Source organism: Garra rufa, chromosome 21 (genome assembly GCF_049309525.1).
Source record: "Garra rufa chromosome 21, GarRuf1.0, whole genome shotgun sequence".
Lineage (NCBI taxonomy): Eukaryota > Metazoa > Chordata > Actinopteri > Cypriniformes > Cyprinidae > Garra > Garra rufa.
This window is the reverse complement of record NC_133381.1, coordinates 4,362,007-4,388,664: the sequence shown is the minus strand read 5'-3', so window position 1 is coordinate 4,388,664 and position 26,658 is coordinate 4,362,007. Positions and strand designations below refer to the sequence as shown.

The 26,658-nt window shown below is 37.4% G+C and overlaps 1 protein-coding gene and 1 pseudogene across 1 annotated transcript; both read right to left on the bottom strand.

Moving 5' to 3' along the window:
- Positions 1–125: 125 nt before the first annotated feature.
- Positions 126–16,767, bottom strand: LOC141295818 (NACHT, LRR and PYD domains-containing protein 3-like). Its single transcript, XM_073827092.1, has 9 exons — positions 16,613–16,767; positions 11,887–12,042; positions 8,823–10,682; positions 7,701–7,874; positions 7,437–7,604; positions 5,935–6,105; positions 5,187–5,348; positions 4,813–4,859; positions 126–1,220 (listed from the first exon to the last, which is right to left on the bottom strand). Exons 1-9 carry the CDS (start codon positions 16,753–16,755, stop codon positions 682–684), a joined length of 3,420 nt encoding a protein of 1,139 aa, XP_073683193.1. The 5' UTR covers positions 16,756–16,767; the 3' UTR covers positions 126–681.
- A 6,528-nt stretch (positions 16,768–23,295) lies between these two features.
- LOC141296247 (NLR family CARD domain-containing protein 3-like) lies at positions 23,296–25,716 on the bottom strand (annotated as a pseudogene).
- Between the last annotated feature and the right edge of the window lie 942 nt (positions 25,717–26,658).

Here is a 26,658-nt window from a genome sequence, read left to right as displayed (position 1 = left end):
ATTGCGGCCCCCTAGGATCATACGATCATTTAAAATAACATTAGTGCATTTAAGCAGATGCTTTTAATCAAAGCTACTTACAACAGAGGAAAATTAATAATTTGTCACAGAGTCAACAATATTCATCATGTATAATGCAGTTTATTAAAACGCTAGCATCATTAAGCCTTGAAAGATCTGGCTGTGAGGAAAGACTGAATCCACTGAAGCACTTCAAAACAGCACTGTTCGTAATCTGAACATGTATTTTTACAGCAGTATATTTATAACAGTGTTGACTGATTGAGTGATAAACACATGAAAAGAAACCAGACTTTTATTAATCAATTAAAACTTAAGAATAGAAGAGAGAAAGCATTTACAGCTGTGCGAGTTAAAGAAAGAGATAATGGGAGTGAGTTTTGTCCCCTCATATGTCCCCAGACAAAACAGATCCTAATAACTGCACAGGAATCTGTGTAACCAGTAATTTGGATATTTTGTTCTATAATAAACTCTTGGATTTCAGCTTTCTTAAAGCAGCACAATGTCATCAGCAAATCTCAAATTGGCATCCTCCCTAAACATCGAACCACTGACCATATTCATACACAACGCATAAACAAGTACACCAACAGAAAGATATTTGAACGGAATAATACTTGCATGCTTCATACATGAAAGCTTAATGTAGCAACTGCTTCAAGCTGGTGGAAAAAGGGTCAACAGAGACACAGAACTAGTAGAATCTACACCAAATCCAGCATAGAGGGGTTCAGTGAATGTGGTTTTAAATGTGTGTAAGCGTGTGAGTGTGTGTGTATCAGAGATGCTGTAGAAGGACAGGGTGCCGGCCGACCAGTTCAGATACACTGCTACTGTGTTAGAGCATGAAGAGCCATATACGATTGTGGTCTTGTTATGACTGACAGTAAATCTGTTATTAAAACAGTTTAGAGTCCAGGAATTTTCATTGGATCCAAACAAACACTCATTACTCTTTCCATTCCTTCTGATTCCTTTATATGCCACCGATATATGAACCATTCCGCTTATTTCAGCCTCCCAGTAACAGCGTCCAGACAGACTCTCTCTACACAGAACCTGAAGGCACTCATCAAACCTCTCTGGATGCTCAGGATACGGCTGCTTCTCTTCCGCATGTGACACCTTTCTGTTCCTCTCAGACAGAGACAGATGGGTGTTTGTGGTGTTTAAATCCAGTGTGAGATCACATGCATCTGAACACAAGAAAAGACATTTTAACATTACCAGTTTCTTATTAATTACCTACTCAGCCACAGACTAATCCATCTCAACATTTTCACAATAAACCTTTTTTTTTTTTTTTTTTTTTAAACCTTTCATAGTAACAGACATAAGATGTCTAATGTTGTGCTTTATGCCATTGCTTTGGTAAAGCATCTGTCATTTGAACTTAAAGAGCAGGTCATATGAGTTTTCAAAAAATATCTCTTTTGCAAATTGTAATGTAGCTATCCTTCAATGTAAACAGTCTGCAAAGTTGTTAATCAAAAAGTGCATTATACATTTTGATATTGTCTCTCAAATGAAAGAGTCGGCCTGTTACCGATCTACGTCACTCGGTAACACATTAGCATAATCCCCGCCTGCTGAGAAATAGGAACAGTCTGACCTGCCCACAAACACCTCCACTAGTCTGTTTACATTATGTCAAGAAAACGGTGTGTTGTGTGTCATGATAGCAAGTTTGTTTTTATTGCCGAAAGATGATAATGTGAAGAATTAGTGGTTAAAATAAATTTTTCCACAATAACACAGCAATACAATTCAATCCTTTGGATTTATATTTTCTTTATTTGGACTAACAAGCATCTCCGAACCACAACCTGCAAGTACGATTGATATGCTGATATGTGTATATTCTCAATTGAGTGCTCAATATCTAGTTTTTTTTTATTTTTTTATATGTGATGTATACCTAGTGCAGCTTCAGATTTCCAGTCTTGCTAAAATAGTTCTGATAATTCGCTGTGAACCCACTATTTCCTAAGAATGAGTTGATTAATGTAATGTAGACAGCCGTTGTTCTAATTACTTAAATAAATAATAATAATAATAATAAAGAATTTAGTGTAGCACACAGACTTTAAAATAATCGTAAAATTGCTGTATATTTTGCTGCACCAGCAGTTGCAGGGTTAATGAAGTGAGTAAAAGACCCAGTAGAGAGCAAGTTAAGGTCATTGCACACGTCTTTTTTTTTTTCTTTTTTTTGTTTCCTGTTAAAATGCTTGCTACGGATGTGAAAAGACAGAAAATAAAACCTGATCCAAACTTTTTTATGAAGGCGAAAGTTTTTTGTATTCAGTGTGCAATGACCTTTAGGCTGGTGTGCCTGCAAACTGTACTGTTTATTCAGGTAGTCACGTTAGCATTCGGCTGCATTTTGTGAAGTGTTTACAGTTTAGCAGCTAAACCTTAGCTGTAGGCACAATGTTTTATGCACATGGTGTTTTTATGTCATTATTTTAAGAAAGGATTGGAGCACTATTGTTTTATGTAAATGTGCATGCTACAGTTGGCAGGTCGTCAGAACAAAACCTGCCCAATTGCTACTCAAAACAAGCCCAATCACGTTTCAAGGGGGTCCAAATTTGCATTCCGGGGGAAAATATGACGTCATTTTTGGGGTCGCTTCAACCCGGACATGAAAAACAACCGCAGATGGTAGCGCTCACTAAGTTGCTAAAGCACTCCTCTCTGTGCCAATCACAACAGGCTTGTCCAGCTGACCAATCAGAGCAGAGTAGGAGTATGGAAGGGAGGGGTTTACAGGCATTATGCTCAAAGCTGATTCAAACTAACCATTTTGAAATCATGGACAAATGACTATGTATAAATGTATATTTTGGGAAAATTACAATGTTTTCTGACCTTAGATGCATTTAAACCTGTTTTAGGGGACTAAAACACAATACTAGGACATACATATGACCTGCTCTTTTATAAACACTCTGCACTACAATATAAAAACACTGTACATACTGTAATTTATGTTCCCTTTTCCTGGTTATCAAAAAGAATAATAATACCTATTTATCTGTTTTATAGGTCACTGCCAACTTTTTTTTTTTAATGCATCATTTAACAGTGATAAAATGTATCTGATTACAGAGGTGAAAATATTAAATTATTATTTTCGGCATACTCGTCACCATTTTAAGTCATAGCATGAAAAATATATTTAAAATCAGTTAATGTGCAAGGTTTAAATTATCATTAATGAAAGTCTATGTTCAGAACAGTGCAAAAACTATTAAAACTTTTATAAAGTCATATGAGAGTTTGAGAGTATCACACACCAGAGATGGGTTTATATATATATAAAAAAAAAAAAAGATTTCTCTCCAAAAAGGTGCCAGCTTCAGCCTTTTGTAATATAGAGATAAAAATTACTAATACTACCAAATCGTTAACACCACCTAATGCATTGAAATAGGCAAAGATTGTTAGTCAACACTAATTACATTGCAATTCCATATAATATAATGCTAATAAATCCCAGCAGCCCAATAATATCAGTTATAGCCAGAAATTAACTGGGATTACTTGGGGGAATCCTAAAATCCCCAAAAGTAATGTTTTAATAATGTTTTAATAATTGTTTTTATTTCAATTTTAATTAATAAGTAATATATTGTAATAGTAATGTAGGAGCCATATTTATCTTTCATAATTTTTCTACATATTTACTTGAATATTTTGTTGCTGTATTGTTAATTCTGTTTATTTCTCTGAGTGTGTGCCCTCTATAGGTGAGAGGGGAAAAAATGTTTAAAAGGAGATGCCACCCCTAACAGGAGGGGGGCGCTGTTGCGAGAGCACACAATTTCTTGACCGTGCACATGGAGCTAAGATGGCATGGTGCAACAAGCCAACAAGCAGTCTTTAAGTTGTTTGTTTCTGTTATGTTGGAATTCATTTTTACTTTGATTTAATTAACTTCAGTTATTGTTTGGAACACCGTCAAGCCTTTCTCTGGATCTATTCATGCAACTTGCACGCGTCAGAATATTGCATCAACACCTATCACAGTGGCCGAGAAACAAGGGACAAATTGGACATTGAAACTCGTTTTTACCACTACAGTAATGCCAATAAAAAAAATTTGAAATGCAACTTATTTGAAATAAAATATTAACTAAATATCTTGGCCTGTATGATTAATAAACTTTTTCTTTAACTGATACAGCATCTTGACCCTTTAATATGATTTGTCTGTTATTATGCATGCATGTGTCATTATTCAACTTAAATATGTAATAATTACATAAAATAAAATATTTTATATTTATCGGCAAATAAAGTGTTAGTAATACCATTTTACAGAACAGGTTTCATCTTAAACAGGTTTTCTGCATGTACTTAAAGAGTTTTTTGAACCATTTAAGAAATTAAAGAACTAAAGGCCTTTTTATTATAACAGTACACAAATTAAAATTAGAAAATAAACACTTGTCAAGTGTCAATATAAGCATTTCTCACTTATATTTAAGTGAATTAAAAATGCTGGAGTAAAATGAAAATACATTCCTGATCACAACTAAACAGAGGTTAGAGTCCACCTTAAAGTCTAGGTACAAGTCAGTTATTAAAGTTAATAAGTAGCTTAATTAAGTTAGCTTTTATAGTGCAATAGACTGATGCATTTCACTCTAAAATACATAACATTTTCTTACGAGGGACAATGAACCCCTTATAGAGGGCTCAACGTCTATGCACCATAGTCTCACAAACTTCTGTGGGAAACATTAACACAGCAATGATTAAGAGGTGTGTGTGTCCTACATTTCTTTAGTCCTGCTGTAATCCTTATTTCTCCTCCATGATCCACACTATAAACACAAACATGTGACACTTATTATACAGAACACAGCAAATACACACACACACACACACACAAATCCTATAAACAAAGTCAATTAAACCTTTTATTTGGGCCTTGGGCATTTCGGCTACAATATCAAAAAAAAAAAAAAGAAAAAGAAAAAGCTGATCGTTAGTCAGCATCTTAAGGTCACACATAACTCCTCCTCATTTAGACGGTAATATTTCGAGTTTGTATGTGCATAGATCTACAAGGATCTATGCACATACTGTATGAGTTTTAAATGACTTTATACAAACACACATGGCAGGATGATTGTTAGTGTTGAACATACTTGAGATTGTCCAGTCTGTAGTTTGGATCAGAGAGCAGCTTGACTAATGATTGTCCTGGGTGATTGTAGCTCAGATCCAGCTCTCTCAGGTGTGAGGGGTTTGAACTCAGAGCTGAAGCCAGAAAACAACAGCCTTCCTCTGTCACCATACAGCCAGATAATCTACAAACACCCAAAAACACCACATTTTTCTTTTTTAGTGCCTTAGAAAGGACGAAGTCATACAGTTTAATCCATATAATGAATACATAAATATAGAGAAGTACATTATGATTTGTGAAATACAGAGAATATATTTAGATTTTGGAAATCAATTTTGTCACTCATTATACAACTTGTCATTTCTTGCAGAATAATCAATGGAGAGAAATATACTGCTGGTGTAATTTATATTTGGTGTGACTCCTGTACGTCTGCTTTAACAAAATAACTCACTAATTCAGTGTTGCATCTTTCCTTTCTCCACAGATCACTGATTACAGGTTCAGTTCTTTTACTTCAGTGGTTTTACTCCATGTGACAGTGTTAATGAAGCAGATCTGATCTCAGTAACAGTTTCTATTAATTTGTGCTAATCATAACTTTGACATTTTAATTAGTGAGTGAATATTTAAAATAACTGACTGGAGAAAATGCAACCGCAAAGTCTTCAAACACACTGGGGTCTGCTGATATATTACAAACACCCAGAAGATCAGCGCCACACCAGAAGACAGAATCAGGTGAGACTTAATATAATTTTTCATACCTCAGTATGTCGAGCTGACAGTGTGAACTTCTCAGTCCCTCAGACAGCAGCTTTACTCCAGAATCCTGCAGGTTATTGTGACTCAGGTCCAGCTCTCTCAGTGAGTTTGATGATTGTAGAGATGAACACAAACTTTCACAGCACTGACCAGTGAGATTACAGCCTGCAAGTCTATAACAGAGAATTAAACTTTGTAAAAAGAAAAAAATATATAAATATATAAAATATAAAGAGGAGATGATAGGTTAAAACATAACCTATGTTTTGCACATGATTTTTATCACATTACTGATGAACATCAAGTCTTTCAATGGTTGAGAATTTTCAGTCATAAAAGTACAGAACCTAAGAGAAAGGTGAAATATTGAAATCTTAAAAGCTACTGGACAAATATCTGAAATGTTTATTCCAATGCGCAGTGTGAAGAAAAGGCTGAGCACTTTGTCAATAAGTGACTGGCTCTTTCATTTGCAAAGCTGGACATAACTTCAAAATCAACTTAAATATGTTTAAATTAGTCTGATACTATGTTTTTTTGTTATAACAGTTATTTATACATTTCTGTAGCTTCACTCATGTAATGCATTTAGAAAGAAAAAAAACTGTAGGCACCTTTTGAATTCCTGGGTCCTTTGTGGACCCCATTGTATCTGATCAGTAGCACAATAATAAAAAAAATTATGTTTTGAATGTTACCATGTTTTACTACAGTAACCACGTTTCTGTTAATTACAAAATTGAGGAATTCTTTGCACTATAACAGTCTACAAGAACTATGCCAAAAAACAGCAAGAAAATATCTATTTTATCAATATTTATGAGAAATGTTATTTGAATATCACTATATGAAATGTATAAGAACATACTATGAAAATTACCTGTATGAACTACACTGTCTTCAATGGATTTAATTCAATGCATACCCATTAAGAACAGCCTAAATTTATGAAAACTACACATTTTTCTAACAAAGAAACGATATTCTAAAATATTTATTTAACTTAAATAAAGTTTTAGATTCTCCTTTTCATGCTGCAATGGTTTATCAATAGGTGACAGCAGAGTAACTTGTGGACAACTTGTTTAGGCCCATGTCCTTTGTCAAATTTGGACTATTTAGTCTATGAAATTTAATTAAAATGGACATTAATTAAAATTTATAAGAATTAGTGTGTGTGTGTGTGTGCATGTGCAAGCATGTTTATTAAGGAAATGCAGTCCCATTAAGAAAAAGAGGAGAGAGGTGTAGGAAAGAGACAAAGTATTTTAACTAAATTAATTTGACCTCTTCACTGAATGTATATGGTGTAACAACCTAGTTTCAATGTTATATTCCATAGTAAGAAATTAAGATAAGTATTCACCAAAAATCTTAGCCTTAAAGGTATCTCCTTAATCTACATTTAAAAGCAACTCTTAAAAATTACAGAACTGCACTCCTAAATTAAAGTCCTTTAACATGTATATATGGAATTTTAAACACATTAAACAGTGTTTATTACCTCAGTATGAGTTGACCACGCGAACTCTTCAGTCCATTAGACAGAAGATGCACTCCTGAATCTTGCAGGTCATTGTTACTCAAGTCCAGCTCTCTCAGTGAGTTTGATGATTGTAGACATGAAGACAAACTTTCACAGCACTGAGCAGTGAGATTACAGATGGACAGCCTAAGCAGACCAGAATACACCCAGGAGATCAAGACCAGAGCAGATAGCATCTTTAATTTCATAATTAAGTGGTTTTTGTTTGTTTGTTTTTCTTACCTCAGTATGTTGAGTTGACAGTGTGAACTCTTTAGTCCATCAGACAGTAGCTTCACTCCTGAATCTCGCAGGTCATTGTCACTCAGGTCCAGCTCTCTCATTGAAGAGTTGGATGATTGTAGACATGAAGTCAAACTTTCACAGTACTGATCAGAGAGATTACAGCCAGCTAGTCTGTAACACAAGAAATGAGTGTCAAAACACATCAAATATTATTTTAACCTCCTCTGTATTATTCAAATCCTGATAATTCATCTTCACAACTTAACACAGTCTCTTTCTTTTGCTGCCTTGAAACATAAACATTATTTCTTTTGTCTGGACTCCGGTCTTGTATTTTGATTTACTGATTTATACTGTTGTTGTTTTTTCCATTACTGCCTATATTACACTACTACTGATTAAATGAATTTTATTTTGATTACTACTGCATGTTTAAGGGATTTTCAGGATCTAATTTTCCTTGACCTTTTGAACTCATACTTCATCTGTCTATAGAGGGTGTTAAAACACCAAAAGACAATTGCACTTTACTAAATATCTGCAAATGGCTCATTAGTGTAATGCTGACCAGCCAACTGCAGAGGAAGGTAAGCAACCATCACAATCGTGTTATTGTGTTCAGTGTTTTTTTTTTAGATTATGCCATTCCTGGTTTGCACTTCATGCATGTGCATTGAATGTTAAATAAGCTAATCATGATAACAAGGGGTTAAATGGATAGTTCACCCAAAAATGAATATTTACTGTTAATTTACTCACCCTCATCCAAGATGTAGGTGATTTTTTTTTTCAGTAGAACAAGAAAAAAAGACTTTTAGGTGAAACCATGGTCCTTGGTGATTCATAAAATGCAAATCAACAGTTATGTCACTTGAGAGTTAAAAACAACGCATATCATGCAAGAGAAAATCAATGCATGTGTCTCCTGATGATATTTTAAAGTCTTGTAAAGCAAAATGATAGATGTGTGCTAAAAATCTTCTTTAGTGTTCCACTGAAGAAAGAGGTTGGTGGGGTTTGGAATAGTTAGAATGTGTTTGGAAAAATATACTCAGAATATTTATGAGAATGATTCTCTACTAATCGGTTTAATCTCCAATCATACAAATTCATACTCACAGAGCTTTTCTGCAGTTCACCACAGCTGGTATCAGTCTCCTTCTACCCTCACATGATGTGTTAAATTTCTTTAGATCAAACTCATCCAGCACCTCCTCTGATATCTGAAGCATGTAGGCGATTGTTGAGCAGTGAGAAGGAGAAAGTTGATTCACGGAGTGATTCTTTGATTTCACAAACTCCTGGATCTCTCTGTACAGAGTCTGATCCTTCATTTCCAGCAGACAGAGGAACAGATTGATGCATCTGTCAGCTGAGATATTTTCATCACCTTTGATTTTGTCTTTAATGTACTGTGTGCCACTTTTGATAGTCTCTGAGCTGTTCACGGTGAGGGTCAGTAGATCCTGTAAGAGTCTCTGATTGGACTCCAGTGAGATGCCCAGCAGGAACCGCAGGAAAAGATCCAGATGTCCAGTTTTACTCTGTAAGGATTTATCAACTGCTGCTTTTAGTAGCTCATCCAGAGAATTTTCCCACTTATATCCTTCATTCAGAGACTTCAGTGATTCCTCATTCTTGCGTACATGTATGTAAAATTGAAAGACAGCAGCTAAAAACTCCTGAAAGCTCAAATGAATGAAGCAGTAGATTTTTCTCTGATTAAGATTTTCTCTAAAGATCTCGGTGCAAATCCCAGAATACACTGTAGCGTCAGTGACATCTATGCTGCTCTCAATCAGGTCCTTCTCATAGAACATCACATTGCCCTTCTTCAGCTGTTTGTAAGCCAGTTTAGCAAGTTTCAAAATCACAGATATTTTGCACTTCATGGATTTCTTTGATTTTCTCTCATCATATTTTTGATCTCTCATGTTGATCTGAGTCAGCAGGAAGTGGATGTACATTTCAGTCAGAGTTTGAGGGATTTCTGCACTGTCATCTTGTTTCAGGAGGTTTTGAAGCACAGTGGCTGAGATCCAGCAGAAGACTGGTATGTGACACATGATGTGGAGGCTTCTTGATCTTCTAATGTGTGAGATGATTCTGTCAGCTTGATGTTCATCACTGATTCTCTTCCTGAAATATTCCTCCTTCTGAGGCTCACTGAATCCCTGAATTTCTGTCACACGGTTGATGTATTTTGAGGGGATCTGATTGGCTGCTGCTGGTCTGGAGGTGATCCAGATGAGAGCAGAGGGTAGCAGCTTTCCTCTGATGAGGTTTGACATCAACACATCCACTGATGAAGACTCATTCACATCACAAACTTTCTGTATGTCTGTAAACATCAGTGTCATTCTGCTTTCATCCAGACCATCAAAGATGAACACAACTTTACACTCCTCATAAATCTTTGAGTCCAGATCTTGAAGTTCAGGATGAAAGTCCAGCAGAAGTCTGTGAAGACTGTACTGGTGATCTTTAATCAAGTTCAGCTCTCGAAATGGAAGCACAAACATGAAATCTACATCCTGATTGGCTTTTCCCTCGGCCCAGTCTAGAATGAACTTCTGCACAGAGACGGTTTTTCCAATTCCAGCGATGCCTTTAGTAAGAACAGTTTTGATTTTGTTTTTCTCTTGTTTTATTTGCTCCCCAGGTTCTGGTTGATGTAAGGGTTTAAAGATGTCATTACAGTCGATTGGTGTGTCTTGTGTTCTGACTGTTTTCTTCATCTGTAAAACCTCATGTTCTTCATTCACCCCTTCACTTTCTCCCTCTATGATGTAGAGCTGTGTGTAGATCCTGTTCAAAAGGGTTTGATTTTCTTGTTGTTTGATTCCCTCAAATAATCTCTCATAATTGTTCTTCATGCTGGCTTTGTGCTGGTCTTTGACTCTCTGCCTGATGAGGGTCTGACAGTTAGTGTAGGTCAGACGGGGTGTCAATGATCTGATCACATCATCTCTCTTTAATCTGCAGAAACATAGAGATGAAAAAGGGCTCTTATCAGTACAATGCCACCACAACCCACAATACTACAGGCACATAAATTCATTGTAGCTATACATATTTCTTATACATTTTTATTTGAACCAAATTCCCAAATTGTGTATCATCATAAAGATTTAAGACTCCAGCATCGATATGGGACCACGGTTTATGATAAAACAGTTACAGTATCTTCATAATTTATGTCAGGAGTACAAATGAATTGACCTGTAATTATTAAAATTTGAGTTGAAATTTCAGACTTTCAACCTCAGTGAGTTCTAATCAATCACACAGTGTTGTCATGACATAATGAGAGTGTTAAGTGTCAATTTTGGAAAAAAAGGGGGGAAAGAAGAACATAGAATGCTGCCATTTGTTTAAAAACAGCTGTTGGAAAAGCAAAAATGTTTTGCTTTTGTTAATCTTTTGTTAATCCAAATGTCTAATGTTTAAGTTTGACATAAGTAGGGACGTGTCTTGCTGGAGTCGGGGCTAATCGATCTGCCTTAAGTGGGAAAAATCTGAATTTTAAGAAATGCAGCAAAATATCACTCATATTACATGATCATAAACCCCACCCACCATATTCTGTAACAAATCTAAATTGTAATCATTCACATTCTGTTTTGGACATAAACACTTAGAAACATCTGTAACTCCTTATAAAAGCTTGTAAATAAATGATTAAGACAATGTGTATGGTCTGCGTGCTTTGGGGTGAATAAGAATATACAAAGTTCACATGAGAATGCTAACCAGGTTTAGCATTTAGCTGATTATAAAATTCTAATAATAATATATTTCTGCCTCACTATATGGCCAAAATCCAAAATAGAGCAAAATTGGAAATTATGAACGCTCAATGATGCTTTAAATTAAGTTTTAAGTGAATACATTCTATTAATCTCATAAACTGTTAGAAAGCCTCAAGAGCACCAACCTTTTTATTTCAGACATGTAATTTATGCACACCCTTATGGCGTTATAATTGTGCCTAAATGATTTACATACACGGGGTAAGAGCTGCGTAAGTGTACATACTGTAAGACTGTAAGCGTAAATTAAATTTGCAAATCATTTAGGCACAATTATAACGCCATACCCCCAGCCAAACTAGGGAGAGCTTGAGAAGGAATTCAAATCCAGAAAAACAAAATGTTTCCAGCAGAAACACAATAATACTCACTTAGGGTCAAAAGTCACTGTTCCACCACTGACTTCAGTGGGATGATGCATGGATCTGCATTTCTTTGTAGGCACATACCCGGCTCCTGGACATGCTGCTTCACGTTTCTGAACAGAAGGCTCTTTCTTTCTCTGCTCAGACAGACAGGCAGTACTACTGAAACAAACAAAATAGAAACATATTGTGTTTAGCACCACTACTATCAAATACTGTATAAACACTCCTCACTCAAAATCTAATGCAGTTCTGTCAGTGTTGGTAATGTGGTTTTCATTTGCATTACTCAGTTTTGAAGCATGTTGATTAATGCCAATTAAAGTTTATAATTCAAGAGCATGTTGTCATTTAATCTTTCTTTTGTGTCTTTTGAGAATGATCAGCCGTGACACACATAATGTTATAATGCTAGACACAGTGTGAAGAACAGAAATCCACCAACCAACCGGAGCAAAAAACTGATCCAGAAGAATAACTAACTTAGTTTTTTTTATTAGCATACATTAGTCAATGCTCAAAACAACAAAATATTTAATAGCTGTAAATTGAGAAAAAGATACAGTGACAACCTGACAATAACAAAAAAAGTAGTTTGTTTTACAGTAAACTTGGAAAGTTTTAAAGTATAAAATGTCTTGGTTTTGCTGAATAGCTTTTTTCCCCCCTTAACCTCATCAACGCTTTGAGTCAATGTCAGTTTTTCTGCACAGTGACAGATGTTTACCGCCCAGAAATGAAAGTGTCAATGAAGGTTTTACCAGGTAGACTCTAATGTCCCCACAATAGCAGACTGGTGTGTAAAAGTCTTGAATGTATTTTAAAGAGTCAATGCTGTGAACTTGACACATTTCACATACTTTGCAAAATCCATCATCTGAGTTTTTCTGGTAGAATGGGTACTACTTAACAGTAGTACATGCTGATAGTAACGTTTTTGCATGTTGAGGGGTGAGCTGAATAGCACTATATATGTTACATGTCACCTGTTGTTTCATGTCTTTTGCCTTTGTTTTGCACTGTTTGTCATTTGGTTTCTCCCATCTGGTTTTCCCCTGTCTCTGTGTTGATTTGGTTTAGCCCTATGATTAGTCTTCGTTTATGTTATCTGTATCACCTGTGTTTCTTGATTAGTTCCCCTTTATAAGTCTGTCTTTGAGTTTATTCCTTTGTCGGTCATTTAATGTGTTACGTGTGTGGTTTTTCCCTATATTTCATCTTGAAGATCATCATTAAAAGTATTTCTTATTTGAGTTTGCCTCCCGTCTCGTCATACCTGCACGGATCGTAGTGCTGAGGAACGGCTGTGGAGCTTGAGGCAGAGCAGTATGTAGAGGATTTCATTGAGCTTTACCATCAGGTGAGCTGGTCCGACGCCGCTTTCGGCTTTGTGTTTCTGTTGGGGTTGGACGAAGAATCTATTCGTTGTGATATCTCTGGTCATGATGTTCCGTTTGTCGAATTAGTCAATATCATTCTCTATTTAAACTGCTCCAATTTTGAGATAGAACAAATAGAGCATGACAGTTCTAAACAACGTCCAACCCCCTCAGAAACACATCACATCGCACCGGCTCACCCAACGCCAAGAACCTCTGCATACCGGTCCAATGGTTCAGACCGTCTGCCTCACCCAGAACATCCGGAGGTTTTCCAAAGCTCCATAGTCTTCCTCAGCCCAGTACCACCGGCGGCCGCTCAATCTGCACGCAAGATGGCTGCTATGCCCAAGTCTGCACGCAAAATGGCTGCAACGCCCAAATCGGCACGCAAGATGGCTACAAGGCCCAAGTCTGCACACAAAATGGCTGCATCGCCCAAATCTGCACGCAAGATGGCCTCCGCTCTTGAATCCCCGGCTGAGATGGCCGCTGTTCCTGATTTCCAGGCCGAGATGGCCTTTGTTCTAGATTTCCCGGCCAAGATGGCCGCTGTTCCTGATTTCCAGGCCGGGATGGCCGATGTTCCTGAGTTCCTGGCCGAGATGGCCTTTGATCCTGAATCTCCGTCTGAAGAGGCCACATTTCCTGATTTCCCGACCAAGATGGCCGCTGTTCCTGATTTCCAGGCCGAGATGGCCGATGTTCCTGAGTTCCCGGCCGAGATGGCCTTTGATCCTGAATCCCCGTCCGAAGAGGCCACATTTCCTGATTTCCCGGCCAAGAGGGCCGTAGTTCCTGATTTCCCGACCAAGATGGTCGACGGTTCTGAGTTCCCGGCCGAAAAGGATGTAAGGGACCTTATGGATATGGCACTGCCCATGGAGTTCACGGCCCCAATCCTCTCGCCAGAATCTCCACTGGTCCTGTCCGGCCGTCCAGAGTCTCAGCTGGTCCCGTCCGGCCGTCCAGAGTCTCAGCTGGTCCCGTCCGGCCGTCCAGAGTCTCAGCTGGTCCCGTCCGGCCGTCCAGAGTCTCAGCTGGTCCCGTCCGGCCGTCCAGAGTCTCAGCTGGTCCCGTCCGGCCGTCCAGAGTCTCAGCTGGTCCCGTCTGGCCGTCCAGAGTCTCAGCTGGTCCCGTCTGGCCGTCCAGAGTCTCAGCTGGTCCCGTCCGGCCGTCCAGAGCCTTCGCTGGTTACGTCCGGTCTTCCAGAGCCTCAGCTGGTCTCGTCCTGCCGTCCAGAGCCTTCGCTGGTCCAGTCCAGCTGTCCAGAGCCTCCGCTGGTCCAACCCAGCCTTCCAGAGCGTCCTCCCAATGAACTTCGAAATTTCCCCAAGAAAATTTTGGGGGGGGGGGGGGGCTACATACCCCTAGCCAACGTGGCCAGGCCAAGGACTGAGGCCAAGGCCACGGGGGCTGCCCAGCCATGGCTCCTTGTACTGTCTGCTCGGCCATGGCTTCCTGACCCGCCATGGCCTGATGAACTGTCTGCTCGGCCATGGCTTCCTGACCCGCCATGGCCTGATGAACTGTGTGTCCGGCCATGGCCTTCTGACCCTCCATGGCCATATGAACTGTCTGCTCGGCCATGGCCTGATGAACTGTCTGCTCGGCCATGGCCTGATGAACTGTCTGCTCGGCCATGGCTTCCTGACCCGCCATGGCCTGATGAACTGTGTGTCCGGCCATGGCCTTCTGACCCTCCATGGCCATATGAACTGTCTGCTCGGCCATGGCCTCCTGACCCGCCATGGCTCCTTGAACTGTCTGTCCGGCCATGGCCCCCTGACCCGCCATGGCCTTATGAACTGTCTGTCCGGCCATGGCCCCCTGACCCGCCATGGCTTTATGAACTGTCTGTCCAGCCATGGCCTCCTGACCCGCCATGGCCACGTGAGCTGTTGGCCAGGCCATGGACTCCTGATTCCCTGACCCGCCATGGCTCCCTGATCCGCCCTGGAGGCCTTCCCAAACCAGTAAGGTCCTGTCCTGTAACGGCCTCCAGGGCGCCCGCCCTCCCTCCCCGGTGTTTCCGTCACGGCGCGAGACGCGCCTACCGGGAGGGGGAGGTAATGTTACATGTCACCTGTTGTTTCATGTCTTTTGCCTTTGTTTTGCACTGTTTGTCATTTGGTTTCTCCCATCTGGTTTTCCCCTGTCTCTGTGTTGATTTGGTTTAGCCCTATTATTAGTCTTCGTTTATGTTATCTGTATCACCTGTGTTTCTTGATTAGTTCCCCTTTATAAGTCTGTCTTTGAGTTTATTCCTTTGTCGGTCATTTAATGTGTTACGTGTGTGGTTTTTCCATATGTTTCATCTTGAAGATCATCATTAAAAGTATTTCTTATTTGAGTTTGCCTCCCATCTCGTCATACCTGCACGGATCGTTACAATATATTTGTCTTCATCCCTTAGCAAGAAAACATCATAGTTTTGTTGCAAATGAATTAAAAATGTATAGTGCTCCATCTCAGCTTAATTATATAATTATGCACTGTTTAAAAAAATCTTTGAAAACATGTGCGCTGTATAGGCTGTGCGTATTACCGTCATGCTTGTGGTTTTTCATCTTTATACAGTCTGCTTAAACATTTAGAAATGTGCAGTGCTACCATTTATCTTTTTTCTGTTCAAGTTTTATTAAACTGTAGATCAAAATAAAATAGGCCTACACGGATAAATGATGTGAACGCACCCCGAAATAATTGCATACACAGATGCATGTTGCCATTATAATAGTCAATGCTGAACAACAGGCAAATAAAGTAAAGACTGAGGTTACAAAAGTGATTTAGTAAAGATAAGTGAGGGATTTTCTTTTCTTTTCTTCTTTGAGTATCAATAATGACAAGTGGCAGCGGCTGATGTCAATGCACGAATTCAATACACCCTTGTGTTCTTTCTCAACTCTTTACGTTCACTTAAGACATAACCAATTGTATTTATTGGATATTTTGATTTAATTCTGTGTGTATTTGTCCATTCTAATGTGTAAGAATGCTTGAAAGAGCTCAATCGAGTGTTCAGGCCGGAACATTGCATTTTGCAGTGGCAATGCACAGAACGGTTCAAGAACGGACACAGGTCGGGAACCCGCATCGGGACCGTTGTTTTCCATGCTCACGCTTCAGGTGCTGCACGCAAAGAGTTATTTTCCTTCCTGCACTTAAATAGTTAAAATATATATATATATAATATCATATTCAAACATATTTGAAAACCACTACAGAAAGAAAAATTTAGAAGTAGATTTGCCTTGCCAATTAAAGATTCACAATTTTCAAATTTAAAATTCCTTATCTTAATGCTTCCTTGAAACATTAATTTAGCTGTAAAATCGTATTGTACTTACTCAGAGGTCACTGCTCCATCACTGAGATTAGGTCGTATCCCTATGGATGCATCACTCTTCATAGACACACAGCTGGGTTCTGGAGATGCTGCTTTATGTGTGTGAACATCATCCTCCTCCCTACTCTTTTCACATCGACTCATTTTACAGGTAGCACTACTGAAACACACAGAAAATTAAAATAGACAAAGTGTAAAGAGCAAAAACCCACCAGAAGCAACCAAACTGATCCAGGACAAACACGTTATTACATGGTTCAAACTGTTAAAATTGCATTAGTGTTTCTGGCCATGGTCATTTATGATTTAAGTCTTCCTAGCACAGCAAACTACCAGATAAAGAAAAACACACAAAAAGACTGTATTATTTTTTTTAGCTGAGTAATAAGCTTATGCATGCCAAATGGTTTAAAACACTGAATGAGCAATTACATGACCCATTTTAGTAAGTTGTGCTTTATGTTATAATATACCGTTTTATGTCTTTTCATGTTTATTTCATATTATAGTGGTTAAGAAAAAGATATGATGGGGTTCACGTGCCGCTTTAACTGAGGCAGGATCATTCTGCATTATGGAGGGCCAAATTTGGCAGATTGTAATGACGATACTGTTTATTAAACTCAGTGTGCTACAAATAATATGAATTTCACATGTTAACAGAACACAGCACATAGACTATAGCGCTAGATAATAAGAAGTCATATTAGTAGCGATTCTTAACAAGATTTGTTAACAATATTAACATCCACACAGCTGACAGCAGTACCTGATGTAGATTGTTCAAGTCATGCATGAAATAGCCACTGCTTTTCTGCACTTTACTTCACACATATCTGTCAGTTCGATCTCTCACATGCTGCTACTGAAGCCTGCTTTTTCATTAGCAGGTGTGCCGTTAACACTGGTGTTCGGCAGAGAGGAGAACAATTTTCCACTAAAATTTTGATGTACATTGTCTCAGTTTATTACGCCAACATAAATGATGTGATCACAAAAGAAGCAGGAAAATAGGCATTACATGCATATTGTTAAGTCATAAAATGTAGATTTATATAGCAAAAATATAAATTCGCACATTTATATCTTTGGTTGCAAATCTGACCGTTTTAGTAGCAGTCTGGAGCCCTGAGACCTTGACATATCTCAGTCATCAAAGGCAAGACTTCTACTGCCTGTCCAAGCAATCGCCATTTCTTTGGCACTGTTGCCTTTGGTTTGTCACTGGGAGTTGCAATAGCATTTTTTTCGAGCTTTGCTGAAAAGGTTCATATGGAATACGATTTCATGCTTTCAAATATTTAAATATCTCCTTGAATGTTTGAAATCAAATGGTAATCACTCAGGGTCAGAGGTCACTGCTCAATCACTGAGATTAGGTCATATTCCAATGGAATGGATGCATCACTTTTCATAGACACACAGCATTCTCATCCCCCTCTGTCTTCTCTACTAAAATTACACAAAACAGGAAAATAACACAATATACATATGTAAATATACAGAATGAAACTACAGAATGAAACATTATGCTATATCAGTTTCAGTAAACCTGTACATTTTTTCACTACATACACTGACCCACACAGTACTAAAACTGTTAAAAGAAAGTATCATCTGAAAGACAACAAGCAAATACGCTTTTGTCAATCCATATCAAAGTTCAAAGGGTTATGAAACTGCAAATAAAGGAAACCTGAGTGCATGAATCCATTTGAGGAAAAAGAGATTCTTCATAAGAGATTGCTAAACACATTTTAGACCAGCTCACATTATTCACAAACATTTCTCTCCTGGTGTTTTTCCACATCATTCCTTTCGATATAAACAAAACTTGATATAAACTAGTTCAAAGGTTTCAACACGAAGTAGGAATCCAATAGTAGTAGTAACTGTATATTTTTTTTTTAAAGTATTTCAGAATCAAATTTTTTAATTTCCCCTCACTTTCTCTGTTGCGGTTAATGGACAAATGACACTTAATCCGGCACGCATAGCTGAAAAAAAGTTGTAATTTACTGCTGAATAAACATTAAATTAGTTCTATGTGAATATTGAGTTGTCTTGTCTCACATAGTAAGAGTGCATTTCAATAAAGGGGTGACAGAGACCTCTGGTGATAAAATGAATTTACTACACTGGACTCATTTTGTCTTGAAACACCAAACCATATATTAATATACAAAATGGGAAAATTCAAATTGTTATGTCTTTCATGTAACATCACTAAATAAGACTCCTCTCCATACAGGATTCGTTTAATTATTTTAACCAAGAAACTTGATGTAGCACTCAATGCCAACAAAACCATCTTATGCCACAAAGTGACTCTCATATGCATCATTGACTATATGGAAACTGCACAAACTTGTAAAGGTTAAACCTCTAATAAGATTAATGTACCTCATTTTCTCCTTAAACAATGTAACACGTTATAAGTCATGAACTACATTACCTAAAATGCACCGCAAGTTACTGGCACGGATTTCACTCTGTAGGAACGAATCGGAATCAATCAACAGTTTAATCAAAACTGAATGGAATTATGCCGCCTTCACTTGCTATCAGAAGTATTAAGCTGCCTTTACTAGCTATCGGAGTTATCATAAAGTAGAGTTTCCTCCGGCCTATTTACTACTGAGAAACTAAGAGATAATTTTGATACCAGTTTCCAGGTTGGGCGGGCCATAAACTTGAAACACGGTGGAGGCGACAACAACGCTATTCTTTATTTGTTTTATATCCACAACAACTAGGCTACGTCACCTTCTCTTTTCGCTAAAATAGTGCATATTTATAGACTATATTTTAATAATCATTGCAAGCATAATGTATATTTGGTAAACCGTGAAATAAGCATGTAGTTATTTGACAGAAATTCCAAAATAGTGAGCAATCGGACTGTCTAGCGCAGTGAATGATTGTAAAACCGGGATGCAACATTTTATTCTTTCCGATAACAAAACACTTGAAAGCGAGCTGGTAACCACGACTTCCTGTTCAAATTTCATTGCATTCAAATTTCCGATAGCACACGAAGGCAGCAAAAGACTCAGATAAACATTACCAAGACGCTTCATACATGTATAAAAACGAACACTTAAGATGTTATATCGTGCGTAAAATACGCCACAATTAACGTTACGTATTTAAAGCGATACAAGTTTATATGTTGTACTGAACATGAAAAACCTTTAATTTAACACACAACAGGTTCAACAACATTAAATTTTGTTCCGATCTCATTGTAATCTCTCTATTTAATATACTCAAACAGGAGCTTGTTTGAGTTGTCCATGAACAGTCACACATACCTCTCTCCGGGTTGTTTCCTGCAGACAGACAGGGACTGCTGCAACACCTGGGGAATGTACCATTGATCTAAGAGAGGGGTATATAATTTTGGCAACGCAAAAGAACATAAAACATCCTTCTAAACAAACACATGCAGTGCAGTAAAGTTTAAATGTTTCATAAGCACCCAGACTGGATGATGTAAACACAATTTCCACACTGCATATACGTAATATGTACTCCAACCCCTCCCCTTTAATAAACAATAGATCATTCCTTACTTAGTTTCTCTGCACCCAGGTAAGAAACGGCTGATCTGTGTAATAATAAAGGCCTAGCGTACACACGCGGGTATTTATATAAACGGGATTTTTTCCTCCTTCGTTTTGAAAAAAAAAATCTCATCCACTGAAAACGCAAAAACACGCTATAAATTGGTGTCAAGAGCATGCCAACCAACAGGTGGCGATATAACGCTAACCGTAAAGCCATGTTGGCCAATCAGAAGCATGGAAAAAGAGCGCGCACTCCGACGTCATAACCCAAAATCTCCGGTTTGAACAACAAGGCAACCGAATCTGATGATTTTATTTGGAAAATTTAATATTCATAAAAGAAGAAATAATTCTAAACCTTGTTTAAAGGTTTTTATGATTTTCATTCATATATAGTTTCTCTTAAGAGTTTTAAGTCTTAAGAGTGCAATGCATCAATAGTAAAAAATGTAAAGATACAATTGTATTATTAAAAGTTAAAGTTGATTGAAAAGTGAAATTATATACATTATGATTTTGAATATTTACATTTGGTTGTATTTATTCTGTCTTTTTTCCCCCCAAATTGTATCTTTATATATTTATATCTAAAATGTAAATTGTAAACCCTTTATTTGTATTTTTTGTTGTTGTTGTTGTTGTTGTTGTTGTTTTTATTTATTTTATTTTATTTGGATGTCTTGTTATATTTGTATATGTTTTAGTTGTAGTTTGTAAAATAAGGTAATAAAAAAAGAACAACAACTCTGCAACCGATCTTTAACCTTTGGCTCCAAAGAGACCTTTCACTTTATTGAAGGGGAATTTTTGTCCAAAGCAGAAGGCTTATCTTGCTTTGTTTATCCTTCTCTTTCTCTATTCGTTTATGACTCTACCGCTAAAGGAATTAATAAAATGTTTCTAGACTTCATATGGAAACACAAACTTCATTAAAAAAAACAGTCCCCAAAATAACCACTAGCCTATATGGAGTCAAGATATATTTTTGTTGTTGATATGGACTACGTTGACGAGAGTTATGTAGTAATGTTCACTGTGAATCTTACACTGCTATGTACCTGAGAGTAAACTGATTTGACCATCTCATTTTCACCAGTAAGAAAAAAGTGTTTTAAAGGATAACTATTGCCAAAATGCAACCTGGGCTGTTTTTTTTTTTTTTTTTTTTTTTTTACTGTAAACGAGACAAACTTATATCTAAAAGCATAATTACGACAAACAAGCCGTTTTTGAGATTGACCGTGATTTCGTTTTGTGGTCAATGGCCGGTGAATGGGAGTACTAGGGGCATTACTTTGAGCGCATCAAAATCGATATTTTTACAACACTAAGAGGGCTCGACACACCATGAAACTTTCCTCGAAGTATCGCCTGGGTCTCTACACATGAACTCCAGCATTGAGAACATTGTTTGTGTACACAGAGTTTACTAAAAAGAAAAGTTTTGAACAACTCACTTTCACTGTTTGAGTTTCCGCCGTCTTGTCAGTCAAGAAGTGTTGATCTCCGAATGCGAATGGACTCCATAGGACGAAATATTAGGCTTAGGCTCTTTTTACAACTAGAAGGTTAATATTGTTTTTCACTTGCGACAAAACAACGAATTAGCCGTGCATTTATATGGAAATATGCATTAGGAGCTATCTATCTTTACTCTCCTCGCATTCGGAGATCGCACCAGCTGGACGTACACCTGGTAAGACAAGGCTGGACCCAAAATGCAATTTAAGTGGTGCGTAAAATTGTTACCTGTTGCACCATCTAAGTTTTTGTTCATATCTGCTGGGAACTGTAAAGTCAACTAATTTGTTTCCCTAAGAAAAGATGCTGGTCTTTGTTCTGTAAAGCCAGGAGGTCACTGATTGACACAAATGAGTGTTTAGATTCCTGTAACTCTGCTTTAAATCAAACGATTTATAAAGGTTTTGAACAACATGAGAGGGAGCTAATAATAACAAAGTTTTTTTTTTCTTTCTGGGTGAATTATTTCTTTAGAAAACAGTGGGGTCTGCTGATGTATTGCAACGTCACAGGAAATCATGATCAGAGCAAAGGGCATCTTTAATTTCACAATAAAGTTAACAATCATTTGTTTTTTCTTACCTCAGTATGTTGAGTTGACAGTGTGGACTCTTCAGTCCATCAGACAGTAGCTTTACTCCTGAATCCTGCAACTCATTGTTACTTAGGTCCAGCTCTCTTAGTGAATTTGATGATTATAAATATGAAGTCAAACTTTCACAGCACTCATCAGTGAGATTACAGTCAGCAAGTCTACAGCAAAAAATAAAACTGTGTTCAGTAAAGAAGAGTATCTATTTAGGATAAAGTTGGTTTTAAATATTCTAAATATTAAATATATTTTTAATAATTATTTTGCAGCTTTATGTTAAAGTGCTTTATTTTTTTTTTTCAAGCCACACTCTATACTCCATAATGACATTCAACCTGACAGAGCTAGATCTACAGAGAAAAATGGCAGAAAAATGCAAATCCAGGTGCAAAAAGCTTGTCGCATTATACCTAAAAAGGCTTGCTACAGGTGCTTCAACAAACCCCTGAGTTAAGGGTTAAGGGTATTAATTTTTAATTTATTAAATCATTCCTTCATTTGCACATTGCAATTTGTTCCCATGATTTCATTACAATGAAGAATAGCCATATAACTAAAGGGTAGCCATGATTTACCTATGAAACAAAAAAAAGAGATTAATAAAATTAATAAAATATCCTTGTTTCAGTGAGTTTATATCTTTCTTCTGCATGCCATGTGTGTAGCTCTGTAATGAACACATTTTCAACTTACATAAAGGCTGGTGACAGTTTTACTTAATTATCACAGATGGTCATACTTTAATTATGACATTTGCCTCAAATTAACTTGTTGCTTATTAATAGTAAGGCCGTTGTTGAGTTTAGGTATTGGCATTGGGTCATGCAGAATGTGTGCTTTATAAATACTAATAAATAGCCAATATGTTATTAATAGTCATGCTAATAAGCACCTAGTTAACAGTGAGAATTGGTCCCTATACTAAAATGTTACCTTGCAGATTTACAGGATGGCAATTTTCACTGAAACTGAAATTTAATATTCAATCACATTAACTAATACTCACAAAGCTTTTGTGCAGTTCACCACAGCTGGTATCAGTTTCTTACTACCCTCATCTGATGTGTTATATTTCCTCAGATCAAGCTCATCCAGCTCCTCCTCTGATATCTGAATCATGTAGGCGATTGTTGAGCAGTGAGAAGAAGATAGTCGATTCACTGAGTGATTCTCTGATTTCACAGACTCCTCAATCTCTCTGTACAGAGTCTGATCCTTCATTTCCAGCAGACAGAGGAACAGATTAATGCAACTGTCAGCTGAGAGACTTTGATCACCTTTGATTTTGTCTTTGATGTACAGTGTGGCTCTCATGATAGCCTCAGTGCTGTTTGTGTCTGTCTGTGTCAGTAGATCCTGTAAGAGTCTCTAATTGGACTCCAGTGAGACGCCCAGCAGGAACCGCAGAAAAAGATCCAGGTGTCCATTTTCACTTTGTAAGGATTTATAAACTGCTGCTTTTAGTAACTGATACAGACAGTTTTTTCGACTGTACCGCTGGTATCTTATTTTCAGAATGGACTTCAGTGATTCCTCATTCTTCACTACATGGCAGTAAAACAGATAGAAAGCAGCTAGAAACTCCTGAAAGCTCAGATGAATGAAGCAGTAGGCTTTCCTCTGATGAAACACTAATTCTTCCTTAAAGATCTCAGTGCAAATCCCAGGATACACTGAGGTGTCAGTCACATCTATGCCGCTCTCAATCAGGTCCTCCTCATAGAACATCACATTGCCCTTCATCAGCTGATTGAAAGCCAGTTCAGCGAGTTTCACAATCACATCTCTGTTGGACTTCAGCAGTTTCTCTGGATCTCTCTCATCATACTTCTGATCCCTCATGTTGATCTGAGTCAGAAGGAAGTGGATGTACATTTCCGTCAGAGTTTGAGGGATTTCTGCACTGTCATCTTGTTTCGGGAGGTTTTGAAGCACAGTGGCTGAGATCCAGCAGAAGACAGGTATGTGACACATGATGTGGAGGCTTCTTGATCTTTTAATGTGTGAGATGATTCTGTCAGCTTGATGTTCATCACTGATTCTCTTCCTAAAATATTCCTCCTTCTGAGGCTCATTGAATCCCTGAATTTCTGTCACACGGTTGATGTATTTTGAGGGGATCTGATTGGCTGCTGCTGGTCTGCAGGTGATCCAGATGAGAGCAGAGGGAAGCAGATCTCCTCTGATGAGGTTTACATCAACACATCCACTGATGAAGACTTATTCACATCACAAACTTTCTTATCATCTGTAAACATCAGTGTCATTCTGCTTTCATCCAGACCATCAAAGATGAAAACAACTTTACATTCTTCATAAATCTTTGAGTCCAGATCTTGAAGTTCAGGATGAAAGTCCAGCAGAAGTCTGTGAAGACTGTACTGGTGATCTTTAATCAAGTTCAGCTCTCGAAATGGAAGCACAAACATGAAATCTACATCCTGATTGGCTTTTCCCTCAGTCCAGTCCAGAACGAACTTCTGCACAGAAACAGATGCCTTTAGTAAGAACAGTCTTGATTTTATCTTTCTCCAAAAATCCTGGTTGATGTAAGGGTTCAAAGATGCCATTGCAATATATTGGAGTGTCTTGTGTTTTGTCTGTTTTCTCCATCTGTAAAACCTCATGTTCTTCATTCACTCCTTCACTTTCTCCCTCTATGATGTAGAGCTGTGTGTAGATCCTGTTCAGAAGGGTTTGATTCTCTTCTAGCTTGATTCCCTCAAATAACCTCTCAGCTGGTTTTGTGCTGGTCTCTGACTCTCTGTCTGATGAAGTGTGACACAAAGCAAGTCTGAAGGAACATCGGTGATCTGACCACATTATGTTTCTTAACCCTGCAGAGACATTGAGATGAATAGACAAATTGTAAAAAAACAAAAAACAAAAAAAAACATTAAAAACGCCCATAATATGACATGACATTCACACGGAGGTGTTCATATAGTTCAAAGTGTCCGTCTAGCTGTCTAGACAAGCTTCTTTAACTTGACACTAATTTAATGACTGAGAATCTACTAAAAAGCCTTTGCAAACTTTATATTTTAGAAAATATCTGTCGATGTTCTTACGTCTATCTCATATGATTCATACTATATATGCTAATTGGGTATTGTTGATTTCCTGACATCACAAATGGAGTCACACAGGGTTGTGTTGTATGACTGAAAGAATTTTCTACATACTGTAGTTGAAATAATGCACTGTAGAAGCTGATGGACAGATAATATGAATAACGGACATATAATGTAGAGCTTTACCCAAGTACGAGATTTATACTCACTCAGGGTCAGAGGACCCTTTTTTATCACTGAAATTAGGGGGTTTATCTATGGACTCATCACTCTTCATAGACACACTGGAAAATGCTTCTTCATGTATGTGAACATCCTCCTCCTCCTCTCTGTTCTCATAGAGACTCATTTTACAGGCTGTGCTTTAGAAACCCAGAAAGGAATAAAAGAGGGAGAATAAAAAGAGAGAAAGAATAAAATGTGTTTTACCAATATAATCTTACTAAACTCCTCAGGGTTTATTTTTATTATTATTATTATTTTGTCAGTGAAACAAGCCAAGTAGGGTCTATCAGTGATTTAAGTTTTGCATTTTCAAAAAAAACCTTTGTTATAATCAATGACACTGCAAGAAATCTCTTATTTGCATTTTGTTGGTACTATGTTAGTTTTGATTAAATCGTTTGTGATGGAGCAGAATACGTGTTGCAGCAGCAAGATCACTGTACTCATGCAGGCAACAGACATTACTGTGGTCACCATACTTGGCCACATGTCACATCCTGTTCTGTCCTGTCCTGTCCTGATCCTGCCCTAAAGGATCATGTGACTGGAGTAATGATGCAGTCACAGCTTTGATATCACAGGAATAAATTATATTTAAAAATATATTCAACTAGAACAACTAGAACATTTTTAAATAGATTTTAAATAATAAAAAGATTTCAAAATTGTACTGTCTTTGCTGTACTTGGATCAAAAACAGATGCAGGTTTGGTGAGCAGAAGAAACTTCTTTTAAAAACATAAATGTACTGTTAAATAACTTTTGACTGCTGGTCTATACCACATATTTAATATAAATTATAAAGTATTTGTTTATATGCATGTCATGTGACCATTAAACAATATCAGAGAACCATGAATGTGTGAATGTCTTTGTTAAATTATTGAAATATACTTTCCAAAGCATTTTTTGTAGTATTGCGAATAACAGAGATTTTCTGAATATTCCATGAAAATATAAAAGTGCACTCATTTGCAATATTTTATTCATCAGTGATTTAATGTTAACATTTAATGATAATGATACCATTTTTCAATGTTTACTTTTGAAGTAACATTATTTTAAA